Source organism: Achroia grisella, unplaced genomic scaffold (genome assembly GCF_030625045.1).
Source record: "Achroia grisella isolate CSIRO2021 unplaced genomic scaffold, CSIRO_AGI_Agris_v1 utg903, whole genome shotgun sequence".
Taxonomy (NCBI): Eukaryota; Metazoa; Arthropoda; class Insecta; order Lepidoptera; family Pyralidae; genus Achroia; species Achroia grisella.
Window position 1 is genome coordinate 2,072,631 of NW_026713061.1, and position 14,223 is coordinate 2,086,853.

General features: G+C 30.9%; 3 protein-coding genes across 3 annotated transcripts; 1 reads left to right on the forward strand and 2 right to left on the reverse strand.

Annotated features, from left to right (window-relative positions):
• Positions 1–167: 167 nt before the first annotated feature.
• On the reverse strand, positions 168–2,402 carry LOC131853682 (probable tRNA(His) guanylyltransferase). Its single transcript, XM_059204682.1, has 2 exons — positions 1,755–2,402; positions 168–1,172 (listed from the first exon to the last, which is right to left on the reverse strand). Exons 1-2 carry the CDS (start codon positions 2,346–2,348, stop codon positions 834–836), a joined length of 933 nt encoding a protein of 310 aa, XP_059060665.1. The 5' UTR covers positions 2,349–2,402; the 3' UTR covers positions 168–833.
• A 1,351-nt stretch (positions 2,403–3,753) lies between these two features.
• On the forward strand, positions 3,754–5,027 carry LOC131853542 (succinate dehydrogenase assembly factor 4, mitochondrial-like). Its single transcript, XM_059204461.1, has 2 exons — positions 3,754–4,015; positions 4,634–5,027. The coding sequence occupies exons 1-2, from the start codon at positions 3,970–3,972 to the stop codon at positions 4,936–4,938; spliced, it is 351 nt and encodes a 116-aa protein (XP_059060444.1). The 5' UTR covers positions 3,754–3,969; the 3' UTR covers positions 4,939–5,027.
• Positions 5,011–13,687, reverse strand: LOC131853541 (pre-mRNA-splicing factor ATP-dependent RNA helicase DHX16). Its single transcript, XM_059204460.1, has 5 exons — positions 13,239–13,687; positions 12,163–12,299; positions 6,268–7,831; positions 5,457–5,859; positions 5,011–5,298 (listed from the first exon to the last, which is right to left on the reverse strand). Exons 1-5 carry the CDS (start codon positions 13,565–13,567, stop codon positions 5,071–5,073), a joined length of 2,661 nt encoding a protein of 886 aa, XP_059060443.1. The 5' UTR covers positions 13,568–13,687; the 3' UTR covers positions 5,011–5,070.
• Positions 13,688–14,223: the final 536 nt, after the last annotated feature.

The following is a 14,223-nucleotide window of genomic DNA, read 5'->3' on the forward strand; positions in this document are numbered from 1 at the left end:
TATTGATGTAATATTATTATATGAAGTAAATAAATAGTACTATAAAAAGTATTTTATTTCTTTACATTACTGGATATGAGAAACAAGCTGATAGTGACCAAAATATTGCTAAATATGTAATTCGATCAAATATATATATTTTTTTTTTATTTAAAGCTTTATTGTCCATATATTACAATTATTCTTTATATATATGGTCCCATGTGGGTAAAAGCCTCCTCCAACTTGTTCCATTTTTCCAGATCAAATATAACCAATAAATATAACATGACACCTCATTACATTAAACATGATGAAACAGTTCAACGATGCTGAAGTGAAATGAAATAAAAAAACATGACAGTTGGCTTGGTATCATTATGATTTTATAAATACTCTCATATTTATAAGTCCTAACTTCAATCTTATTTTTCAGTATCAGGTGTGACCAAGTTCTTTATTGAATTCAGTATGTTGTACATTATTTATATTATTAACCGGGCCTTAACACAAACTATCTTGTTGGTATTTACCTATCTTGATGTTTCAACTAGGTTGCACTAGCTGTGATCATGCATTGACTGAGCAGTATGTTGTAGTTTCTACAGGAGATAGCAAATAAAATGTCTGTTAGCTTATGAAAAGGCTAAAAAATAATAAAACCATAGTAAATAATTATAATAAATATATCCATTATCATGATCCTAGAATAAAATTATAAGATTCATCCTATTTATTGGCTATCAATGTATTGAAACTTTTAAAAGTAAGAAAATAGTTTAAACAATGCTAAAACAGTTGAATACTTAGGTAAAATAAGCATATTACATATTTTAAATGTTATGAATAAGTATTTATATTGTGGTAATTTTTGTAGGTAGTATGATTCCTTTTTGTTTTAACTGTTCATTAATAAGGTCTGTGTTTGGTCCTAAATGTACTAAATTTTGTTTGGATGGTTTAATCGATAATAAGCTTGAATGTTCTTTCCAGAACTTCTCTTTTAGCATGTCATCATGAATATCCACAATTACTGTAGATGATTTTTTGTTATCTTCATTGTTTATAACTTTTCTTAGTAGTATTGTTCCTCTCTTATAAATTTCAGGTTCATTGTTATAGTTTATTTCAAACTCATTGTATAATATTTCATTTTTATCAGCTGACACAGTGCCACATAAACGTTTTTCTGCCTGTAAACAATAGACACTCTGAATGTAATGTATTGGTGATACTGAATTTATTTTAAATAAAATGGTTTAACATAGAGTATACAAATTCATAAATATATTAATGAATTTACAAAGTGGTTTATAAAGTTGTAGCAATAATTCCAATACATGTTACTATGTTTCTTACATACAATCATATTTTCTTTGCCTTGAAAGTTTCATTCAAGATAAACTCTGGAAAATTGTCATTGAAATTAGAATATTTTATTATTGAGAATATTGTTAATAATACACAATTATTTTTATTCTTGGATAAAAAATTTATTTATTAGTAATATTATTTACATATTACTAATATATTAATTAGTTTAGATTTCTCAATAGTGTCACTATGATGAAGTATTATTAATCTGACTGTACTGTACATTTATATACATATTATTAATATTATATGAGATTGCTATATAGTATACTAGGTTTAAAAAATCTTAGGCTTATTATGATCCTGATGAGAAATCTATGAAATACTGTTCAAACTTTTTTATATACTTGTCTATATATATGTATACATAGTTAAACATATTATTATTAGTATAGTCTAACCTGTGTGGGGCTCATATTTCCTTTTAGTACAAGATTCCAAAAAGTAGTATTGTAGAGGTTATTTATATGAACATCAGCTTGTCTCCATTTCAGATAATCTATTAAGTTATCATCAGATGGGTACAAAATAACACGACCGTCAAATGTTGGTGGATATTTTAATTTATCTGTACCAAAAAATTTACTCCAATAATATACATAGGACGAAGAAAATTTACTATTTATGGTAGTGAGCAGTTTGGATGCTCTCCTATTATATAGAGTTGAATGTTTCTTAAAAATGAAAGAATATTCATCACTTTGTCCAAAAGCTATTAATAAATCATGGAATTCTCTAAAAACAGTAAAAGCGGCATAATTCATTAACCTCAACGCTCTTAAATCATTAGGTTTTGAAAAGTTGTGATCTTCAGAAAATTTATGAAAACACTTTCCATCAAGTCTTACTACAATCCATGAATTGGGCAATAAGGTATCATCTAGTTCAAAACTTTTAACGTATTCAAAAGAACTTTTAGCCATTTTAAAAATAGCCAATATTTGGCTGCGTTTTAATATTTTATTTAATAATCCCTCTGTAATTATATTTGACATGACAAAAACATAGACATAGAGTATATTTATATTGTATTATGACACTGGACTGGATTACAGATGACACTGGCTGACAGATGCCGATAAGTTCGAAGAGAGTTCCACATTTAAAGGTGAATTGAACGAACTAGTTCGTAGATCCTTTACACTAGTTAGTTTGATATTAATATTGTAAAATCTTTAGAATATTTAATTATAAAGATCTAAGGATTTAATATTATTAGTCATTTAATTCAAATAAAAGCAGTTGATTTAGTGACGTGCATGGCCTTATTAAATACAACTTATAATAGCTTCAAAAATTCAAGGTTCTTGCGTTCAATATGACCGCCCATTTTCGATGCTTTTCATACTATTTGTAGTTTGTGCAACTCTAAAAAAAAACTGTTAACAGATCTCTTAAACTATATTAGTAAAACTATGAAGTGGTCAAGTGATAAATCTTATTAGTGCTGTTATGCTGTCGCTACAAATTGTAACAGTGTCATTTCTAAGATCTCTGAGGATGTTATTTAAATATTATGCCTTTTTATACGCTTTGGTTTGTGCCATATACCTATTCAGATTAGTCGTCCATACAGCTGGTACAGTACAGTAGCTTTATGTTTATGTATTTCTTTTATAGCTGTATTTCAATATAATTTTGCTATCAATTATATTTTCATGGCCATTCTTCCTTACTAATTTTCTTGTACTATTCTTCATATGCGATATAACTTAAACCATTCTGTACCGTCTTTATTATTATCTTCATCACAAATAATACTGTAAGATTATACTCAGCATTTATTACATTACACAAACCACAAAAGTGTATTTATGTGTTGATTAATTAAGAAAATTTAAAAATATCTTGTGGAAACTTCATCTAACTCTTAGAAGTAGTCTAAAATAAAATAAAATACGTTTCAACTAATCGGTATCGCAGGTACAGCACTGCGCCGCTACAGCTGGTAATATTATTTGACAATAATGTTACATTTACATTTGCCAATTTAGTCTCCGAGATTAAAATTCAGTATGATTGACTACAATTTAGCACTTTTAGAACAAAACTAAAATTGAATTCTAGAAAGAAGGATTTGTGTTTTATTTTTCCGAAGAAGGATATTGTAAGGGAGGTGGATATAAGCTTTAAAGAAATTTTTTGAAATAAGATTAAACTTCAATGTTATTATTTTGAACACGAATGAAAACATAATGAATAAACATATATAAGAATTGGCCTTTGGCCTCATCACTTGTTCAAATATGAAGAAGTATAAACGTAGACTGGGCTGTACGGTCTAAGGATCTTTGCTTGTTCCATCACTGAAAAGGAGATGGACGAATATGGGAAAAAAAAAATATCGATGACTTGACATCGATGTTATTCGGATAGAATGACCATCCGTAATGTTGTTATGTCATTTATGTAAAAATTGTCAAACGAAACAAAAGTTGTCGAACATAATCGGTTGTTTTTATTCTAAAATTTAAATTCAATTAATTTATATTTATATATATATAATGTATTACATACACATTATTGTAGCGTATTATTTTATTTAACGTAAAAATACATTGTTAGATGTCTGTGTAATTGTACGTATTTTATTTCTTATAATTATAAAAATAAAAGATGTTGCATTTGCGTCTCAGTATTCGTCGTAATATCTTTTCGAAAGGTAAATTATTACTATATTTTATAATATTACCAGTCATTACTCTTTCGTAGATATAAAAGACAGCCTAATTCCATCGACGTGATTCCTACCATCTTCATATTATATTTAATTTGTAAAGATAAACAGACACACTTTCACATTTAGGATATTTTTTATGGTGCACTCGCGTACGTTAACATTATACGCTGGCGTGGTACCAGGATAAAATAAGCATGAAGTCAGGCCAGTTAGCACATCTTGGCAAATGGCAATTTAACATGATGGTTTTCAGGCGGAATGGCATGGAGGTCAATCTGACATGGTATATTGCTAGCAATGGGGTTATAGTTCAAATTGCTATAAAGCTGCTTTTTATTCAGAATATTAGTGTGGATATATTACTGTGAGAGAGAAGTATTATGAAATACTATTTTACCTACAAAATAGCTTAACATTGGGATTGCATTTTACATATATCCAAATCCAAATATTTTATGTGCTTACAAATTACGTGAATATTTAAAGTAATAAGCTAAATGTAACTGCAAGTTTTACCTGTTCAGTATTTGAAGAAATATTTATTAAAATTTTATTTTATATGAACATAAAATACCTACAATAATAATGAAATATTTTCAGGATTAGTAAACAGTTTAACATCTCATAGACATTCTACTGATTCAAAATCTAATAAGGATGGTAATGGAACCCCAAAAAAGGAATCACAAAGAATATCTGAATTCCGAAAAAAATTGCGAGAAACTACACCAATTGATGATCTTGGTGAACAGCCATCTATGCATCCACAAACTCAAAAAGATGACCCCTTACCTCCCTTTCCCAATAATACTAATCCAACAACTGGTGAAGTAGGCGGTCCAAGGGGGCCAGAACCAACAAGATATGGTGATTGGGAGAGAAAAGGACGAGTGTCTGACTTTTAGTAATTCTGTTGGAAGATACATGAAATCCTAATCAAAAATGATGTTGTTTCCTTATTTAAATGAGTTTATTTAAAATAAATAGTAATAAATTAAAATGGATAGTTTACTTCTATAAAATAATATATGTTCACATTACATTTGTGTATTTGAAGATTTTCCCATAGTTTTAGGCATTTTTTTATTAGTTGAATCTTCTAATTCCTTGGACTTATAATAATGAGGTGCAACTTCTAGGAGCCATTTACTTTCTATTTCTGTGACTTGTCTCATGAATTCCTTAGAAGTGAAAACTAACTCGTGGTATATTACCCAACGTGGTAATTCTTCAAATAGTGCACTATTTGGATGAATCATTACTGTCTGTAAAAAATATAAAAAAATTTAGTCAAAATGATTGAAAACTGATTATACACATATATGCTAGAATTGACTTAAACCTACAACCATTGGAAGTGAATTGGTGAGCTAAACCGTAAGACTGCAGTCTGTTGAATGCATAGACTGTAATAATAACTTACTTGGTTATGTTTCACAGTTTTATAGTGTCCTCCTTTTGAAAATTTAGCAATATGATAAAAATACCCAGCAGTAATAGCTTTACGTATATTTGAGTCTTCAGCAATACTGGATACCATATCAATTTCTACTCTCTCCATGAGTCCGGCGAGCTGTTCACGAACATCGCGCGCTCTTTTCATAGATCTATATTGGATAAAATTTTCATAGCACCATTGAACTGAGTAATCAGAATCCACCCATTGATTGTAAACATTCATTAATGTCAAATGATCACCATTGCGATGAAAAAAGTTTTTTCTTGCTGTATCTGCATGAATAATTTTATCTTTTGGTCGGTAGAAAACTGAACTGTTTACTGACAACATAGCAGCAATTGTGACAACTTCCTCTGAACATTTGTATCTGTAAATGATTTAAAATAGTTTGAAATGTAAAATTTTAATAGTCTAATAGATTACATACTTAAGATTTAGAATTATATTATAGTCTAATACATTATGTACTTAGATTTAGAATTATATTAAGACTTGCCATTATTTCTCATGGGAATGGAATCATTAATGGATTTAAAATGTGGGTAACTTTCTCAGTTATTTCAGCTACCAAGGTAGAAAACATTGCAAGCTGTGTTTTAATTTAGAGGAAATTGATATGTCTGTGAAATTACAGGATACAGAAGAATGATACTGTCATCTGGAATGCCAATGCATGAAGGATAACTCGATTGCCATTCCAATTACATATAAAAGTATAACTAGTTGTAGTTGTTAGTTATAATAAATTTAAATCATTTAGATTTTGTTCACTTACTTTTCACTAGCTAATAGCATTTTAGCTAACATAGGATCAGTAGGAAATTCTGCCATACGTCTACCAGCTTTAGTTAGTTCACCATGATGATTAAGGGCACCAAGTGCATACAATTGTTCTAGAGCCAAAACTAATGTTTCATGAGGAGGAGGGTCCAAAAAGTCGAAATGAATGAGATCATTAATTCCTAGCGCTTTTAAAGTGAGAACAGCATTTCCTAAATTTATCCTTTGTATTTCTGGTACAGTATTGTCTTCAAGTTCATACTTATATGCCCAAGCAGTGTATAAGCGGAAACATTTTCCTGGTGCTACTCTCCCTGCTCTACCAGCTCTTTGGTTCGCTGAAGCTTTTGAAATGGGTACTACCATTAGGCTCTCCATGCCTGTTTTTGAATTAAAATTATTTTGCTTTGCAAAACCTGGATCAATTACATAAATAATGTTATCAATAGTCAATGATGTCTCCGCAATATTTGTAGCTAACACAACCTTACGAGCCCCTTCTGGTGTTGGTTCAAATATCTTAGCTTGCATATCACTAGGCAAGTTAGCATATACTGGCAATATGACTAATTCTCTTAATTTTTTACCAATTCTTTTTGTTCTTTCTTGTAACATTTCTACACAGGTTTCTATTTCTTCTTGACCTGTAAGAAATACAAGTATATCACCAAGAGGCTGTGTAGCATGTATCTGTAAAACTGATACTACACTGGCATCAACATAATCTGCTTCAGGAGCTTTTGTATAGTAAATATCTACAGGAAATCTTCTTCCAGGTATTCTAAAAATAGGTGCATCATCAAAAAAATTTGAGAATTTTTCTGCATCTAATGTTGCACTGGAAATCAGCAGCTTTAAATCTGGTCTAAACCTGGTTATATCTTTTACAAGGCCAAATAATATATCTGTGTGCAGGGTACGCTCATGAGCTTCATCTATGATCATAACATTGTATGATGCTAGATCAGGCTCTGATAAAAATTCTCTATGCAATGTTCCATCTGTCATATATTTTATAACAGTTCTATCAGATGTACAGTCTTCAAATCGTATACTGTAACCAACTTCATTACCAAGTTTAACATTCATTTCTTGGGCTACTCTAGCTGCTACTGACATAGCAGCCACTCTCCTTGGTTGTGTGCAACCAATTTTTTTTCCATCTTTAGTAAAACCAGCTTCATGAAGATATTGGGGTATTTGAGTTGTTTTACCAGAACCTGTTTCGCCTTCTACAATTAATATTTGATATTTTTTTATTGCTTCTATTAAAGATTCTCTAAAAGGATAGACAGGTAAAGATTTTTTGGTTTCTTCTATGGTCATTCGAATTTTTTGATATTCAGATTTCTCTTTTTCTTCTTTTTGATCTTTATTACCTTCCAGTTGTAAAGCCTGTATAAAATCAATTTGCTCATCCAGTAGTAATTCATACTCATCTTGTGATTTTGCATCTTTTGCCCCAAATTTGAAAAAAGCTGATTTAATTTGTTCTTGTTCCCATTTTCTTTGTTCTGAGTGGGGCAACTTTTCATTTTCATCTACCTCTACATATTCCCCTGTAAACAATAACTTTAAATTGAAATTATACAATTTGTATTATTTCAATTTAAAGACATTCATTGCCTACTGCTGAAAAATAATATTGTTCAGCAGTAGGCAATGAATGTCTGAAATTATGAGGAATTACAAAATGTTATAAACAGTTTAATAGCATTAGGATAACAGGAAGATTTGAATTAGTTGTAGATATTGTTGAATTTAAAAAACAAACTATTATTCTAACATCGAATTTGGCAAATACCATAGAAGGCAAGCTAAAACCAATAGTTGAAGAAAACAAAAAACTGAACAATGAAGTGAGAACTTTAAAGAAGAAAGTTCATAATTTGGAAAAAGATGTAAGGAAAAATAATATAATACTGCACGGTTTAGAAGAAACCGATACAAACAACAGCGAATTGTTGGAACAAGTTTTGAGTATTCTGAATAAAGCCAGAAAGGACAATGAAATGGAAGAATTTGATAAATGAGAAATTAGTAGCGTCCACAGACTAGGGCGTCATGATGAGAAGAAACGACGTCCGGTTCTAGTGAAATTCACCTTAATTTGGAGAAAAATAAAAGTGCTAAAAAACCGAAAAAATTTCCCTGAAGGCATAGACGTCAGCGAAGATTTCCCAAAAGAAATTCTGCAAATCAGGAAAGAATTGAAAATAAAGCAGCAAGAAGAATTACAGAAAGGAAACTTGGCTATAATAAAATATGACAAAATATTTATTACAGAAAATGCAAATCACGATAAAAGGAATGAAAAAAGAAAACGTTCCCCATCTAAAACACCAACTCATATAAAACATGCAGACGAATCAAGGCAAGAGTCCCTAAACAAAGTTAACAAAACTAATGCCTTCAAATACATGAATCGTCCTAGAGCTAATTCGCAACCTGGATCTAGCAAACAATAACAATTAACGCACAGCAGTCCCTGGAAGACTAACAAAGTACAAAACATAAAAACTAACAATAAAAACAAGAAGCCTTATTCTCCAAGCCGGTTGGTCACCGTGGGGGAAAAAGACCACGACCCTCCAGTGTTTCAAAAAGATCAACAACAACCACAAAACCGACTTCAACAAAATAAAAAACAAACTAAAGAAAAAACAAAACAAAAAGATATATACATAGCAACTTTAAACACATTACCTTGCGAACAAATGAGAGACTTCTGGAACTCGAGACGGCATTACAGAACATCAAATGGGATATTCTTGGTCTAAGTGAAGTGAGAAGAATGAGAACCGCAATTACAGAATATGACGATTTCATCTTCTGCTACATAGGGGAAACAAAAGGTCAATATGGTGTAGGTTTTCTAATCAGAAAAGAACTAAAAAGATACATAGTGGACTTCAATGGTATATCGGAGCGAATTGCAGTAATCAAATTAAAGTTACCAGGATATATGGACCCCTGGAATATTATACAAATATATGCACCAATTGAGGCAGCAGCAGAAGCAAAAAAAGAAAATTTCTATATGATGTTGTCTGAGGTGCTCGAGAATTCCGGAAAAAACACCATAGCCATGGGCGATTTTAACGGCAAAATAGGAAAACAAAGACCAGGAGAGGAACTGATTATTGGAAAGTATGGAATAGGAGAAAGAAACGAAAATGGTCAGAGTCCTAAACATGGCTCAAGAAAATAATCTGGTTCTCCTAAATAGCTATTTAAAAAAAAAACCGTCAAAAAAATGGACTTGGAAATCACCAAATAACGATGTAACGAAATAGATCACATAACTAGCAATCAATATAGGGCTTTTAAAGATGTCACAGTTATTAACCAATTCAATTTTTACACTAATCACAGAATGGTGAGAGCAACTTTATACCCCGAAGAAAAGAAAAAAAATAGAAAACATTATAGCCAACACCATTTCCTTTCACCGACATTAGAACAGGGCAATACTACGAATACAAATAAAATACAAGAAATCTACGACCAAGAGATAAACTGTATGTATAACACTGTAGAATCAAAACCGAAAAGAGAAAAGAAAAACGTCATAAGTAATAAAACAAAAGAACTCATAGCAACAAGAAAAATATTAATCCAAAACAAGAAGAATCATAATACTTTAAAAGACATCACAAAAATAAGCAAAGAAATCAGCAGTAGTATAAAAAAAGGATAAACAAATAAGAAAAGTAGACTGTATTAAATACCATATTGCTAAGACAGGAGGAATTAGAAAAGCACTGAAAGAATTACAGTTAGCAAAAACATGGATCTCGAAAATTAAAAATAATAAAAATAAGAACCAAACAACAAACAGAACCTGTATTTTAAATATAGCAACAAACTTCTACAGAAACCTCTACTCAAGTCAAGCCTACAATAAAAAAATCTGTCTAGATGAAGAAAGTGAAGTAAACATCTTACCTATTTTAGAAAGTGAAGTACAATACGCTATTAATACGCTTAAAAATCAAAAAGCAGCGGGATTTGATAACATAAGAAATGAAGCTATAAAAATAACATTGTCTGATACTTTACCAAAACTAACGAGCCTCTTCAACATCATTTTGGCGACAGAGTATATTCCTTCACAATGGATGACAAGCAACATAATACTTATCCACAAAAAAGGAGATAAAGAAGACATAGCTAACTATCGTCCAATTAGCCTTATGTCTTATAAAGTCTTTGCCAAAATCATATTGAATCGTATTACGAAACAACTCGATGAACATCAACCAATCGAACAAGCAGGATTCGGGTCAGGTTTCTCCACTGTAGATCATATGCACACATTAAAACAAATAATTGAAAAATACAAAGAATACGGACTTCCTTTTGTACCTTGCTTTCGTAGACTATAGTAGGGCGTTTGACTCTCTCGAACATAATGCTATATGGCAAGCCCTCAAGAACCAAGGAATAGAGAATAAATACATACGACTCATAAGGAACGTATATAAGAACAGCACAGCACGCGTCAAACTTGAATCTCTAGGGGAAGTCTTTCCAATTAGCAGGGGCGTTAGACAGGGTGATCCTTTATCTCTCAAGATATTCACATGCGTTCTTGAAGAGGTCTTCAGAACGTTTGATTGGAACAATGCAGGTATTGAAATAGACGGAAAAAAAACTCAATCATTTACGATTAGCTGATGATTTGGTACTCATGACAGATAGCCCAGAAACTTTACAAATGATGCTTGAAGAACTTATAAAAGTGAGTAAAGAAGTCGGGTTAACAATAAATAAGACAAAAACTAAAATAATGACCAACAAAAATGAAGTACCAATCAAATTAGAAAAAGAACATATAGATTATGTAACATCATATATTTACCTTGGACAACTCATCTCAATAAAAGACCAAATGGAACAGGAAATAGAAAGAAGAGTTACAAGTGCATGGAAAAGATACTGGTCATTGAAAACTATAATGAAAAGCAAACTACCCCATTAACTTAAAAAAGAAACTTTTTAATACCTGTATCTTACCAATACTAACATACGGATGCCAAACATGGGCAATGACTAAGAAAAATATGCAAAAACTTGTAACATGCCAAAGGAGTATGGAGAGAAGCATGTTGGGTTATAATAGGAGAGATAGAAAGAGAGCGTTGGACATAAGAGTTATCACAGGTTGGGATGAAGTTACAACTAAAATAAAAAGGTTGAAGTGGAAATGGACAGGTCACACACTAAGGGGAAATATGAGATGGACGAAAACTGTAACTGAGTGGATTCCCCGTCATAAAGCTAAACGAAAAAGAGGAAGACAGTACAAGATATGGTCTGATGACCTTAGAAAGATTGCCGCTCCACTGTGGCTCCGATTGGCAAAAGATAGGAACACATGGAAAACACTGGAGGAGGCCTTTGTGTCTAAAGGACACGTTGACTCAGAGACTGATGTGCAGAATTAGAAGTAACATAAAATGTATCTATAACTAATATTTCTTTTATATTTTAAACTTTTAATCAAATATTATGATATATTGTATAATTTTGTGTCAATTAATAAAGGCTTTGAATTTGAATTGTTTGTCCAATGGCAATGGAAATGATATATATGACAAAATGTTTTTTCATATTTTAAGACAGGGATTCACTAAAGCTTTTAAAAGGTCTTAATACTTTCAAATATTTTGTATCAACGAACTTTATCTGGTCTAAGCATGTCTATTTAATATCCCTGGATAAATAATGTATATGTTTTCCATCCAAAAGTTGTAGGTAGTTGCAAAATAGTTAAGAAGTGATAAGATAGAGAAAATAAGTGGTAGAAAAAATAACTTTTCTTATTTAGTTATCTTTATTATTCTTATATTACTAGATACTATATAAAAAGAGCTGATTTTCATACCTTTTTCCCCTTTTCCTAAATCTCGTGGCATATGATATCTCTGTACATTTTCCAGTTCTCTAGCCTTTTCATGTTCTTTAGCTAACTGTAGTATAGTCTTTTTATGTTCCCGTTCTCTCTTCTCTCTTTCTGTTAATCTGACAGATAATAAAATAATAATTACTTTGTCTATTATTATTGAAATTTATATTAAAAAAGTAGTGTGATGTTGCAAATATTTGCATAACTAGAGTTGTTGGTTCTATAAACCAATTAATTAGTGTCCAAATAAGATTAGACTATTCATTTCATTATAATATGTATCTAAGAGAGGCTAATCATGTGAAATATGTAATAATCCATGAGGTTTCTTTCGCAGCAAAGAATGGTACAGTTTTACATCACACTGTAAATAATAATAATAAACTTGGACAATTCACACAGCGTCATCTAGAACCCAGCTAAGTAGACCTTTTGTAAAGGATACTAGACAACTGATAGAAATACTTACATTAAATTAATTTGTAAAACATATGTAATATACAAAGAAAACACAAGCAATAACATTTAATAATAAAAATGTTTCTCTGACATCTGTGATACAAGAAACTGTAACCACTTGCAGTCATCTATGCACTGGATGTCATGATAATCATGGTAAAGCAAACAGTTACTATTAGATACTGCCACAACTATTATCCGGCTTGGGATAAGGTAGAGATTTGAGAGTATTCAAGATGCATCTGTGATTACACATTACTATGTACATTACTGGTGTTTTAAATATAAACATTTCATATGATGTTGTTATATTCACAAAATATATTTTGTGAGTTTTTTTGGATGGAAGGTGCTACCACAACTAGGGCCAATAATGATGGCCCAATGAAAACCAGCAAAAATGAAGTAATTCTTTGCACAACTGATTTGTATTGTATCTTGTATTTGTATATGGTTATTTGATTATTATATAGGGATTATTACCCTATTGTGTAATGTTAACTTGTATATTACTGGTATAATATCAAAAGAATATTGTATAATCAAACAATAGATTAAACAGTATAAATTATAAGTATAAAATAGATTTTCCTTACATGCTCTCATCGAATAAATATTCATCGTCAGCTATATCTGCCTCTAGTTCAATAACCTTATCTTCTTTTCTTTTACCTAAATACTTGCGACGCGACTGGATACGCAATTTTGGTAATATTTTATCTCTGTCTTCGGCTTCAAGTTTCAACCTCTTTGCTGCTTCTTCATATGATCTTTTGCTGGAAGAGTTGTTTACCTTCTTTACCTTTTCTTCATCCCGCTTCTTCAGCCTATTTGCAAATTCATCGCGTTCTTTAATATCTTTTAAACGATTTTCTTCAGCACTTCCAGAATCCGAAGAATAAGACCGTTTCTTAGTTTTATGCATTCTGTAATAATGATTGTTCAGAGGTAATAATATGTGTTAATATATTCATGTAAACATTTTGGACAAAAATATTTTGAACAATTTTCAATGAAAATATTCTATCATAGTAGCTATAGCACAGATCAGTATTTTCTGATCTGTGTTTGTGTCAGACAGACGACCACAAACAAAACATTTCATTCCGTCATTAGGTCCTTCAGAAGTGTAGTGATTATTTGCTTAGTGAAAGTGGGCTTCAAATAACTGGAACCCACAGCCGTCAATAATGTAAGGAAAGTCTACGTTGTTCTCAGTCCAGTCCAAAGAGTAAAGTAAATATACCAATTTAATTCCAGTCCTTGCACTCACAAATCCTATGACTAGTGCAAAGCCATAAAAAAGAACATACTGCGACTTTTAGACTGGATTTTAAAAGCATTAAATAGTAAAGAATTGAAAATACAAATCCTTTTTACACTTCATTAAAAATTGTGAACATTTTTGTTCCTTTAGATAATTATTATAAAGTTTTTAAAATATCTACCGGTTTCGCTCTTGAGACGAAACATGTAATGAGACTAACAATTACCCGTTTATTAGGTACATATAATAATATTTTCACGCCAGTTTTCTTATAGATTTTAAAGAGCGAACTGATGAACAAAATCTTCATAGAG

Coding starts and splice junctions, on each gene's coding strand:
- LOC131853542 (XM_059204461.1), top strand. CDS start 3,970: ATGTTGCATTTGCGTCTCAGTATTCGTCGTAATATCTTTTCGAAAG. Junction 4,016..4,633: donor TCGTAATATCTTTTCGAAAG/GTAAATTATTAC, acceptor AAATATTTTCAG/GATTAGTAAACAGTTTAACA.
- LOC131853682 (XM_059204682.1), bottom strand. CDS start 2,348: ATGTCAAATATAATTACAGAGGGATTATTAAATAAAATATTAAAACGC. Junction 1,173..1,754: donor GAAATATGAGCCCCACACAG/GTTAGACTATAC, acceptor TATTGTTTACAG/GCAGAAAAACGTTTATGTGG.
- LOC131853541 (XM_059204460.1), bottom strand. CDS start 13,567: ATGCATAAAACTAAGAAACGGTCTTATTCTTCGGATTCTGGAAGTGCT. Junction 7,832..12,162: donor TTTAGGAAAAGGGGAAAAAG/GTATGAAAATCA, acceptor TATTGTTTACAG/GGGAATATGTAGAGGTAGAT. Junction 5,299..5,456: donor AAACTGTGAAACATAACCAA/GTAAGTTATTAT, acceptor TATTTTTTACAG/ACAGTAATGATTCATCCAAA.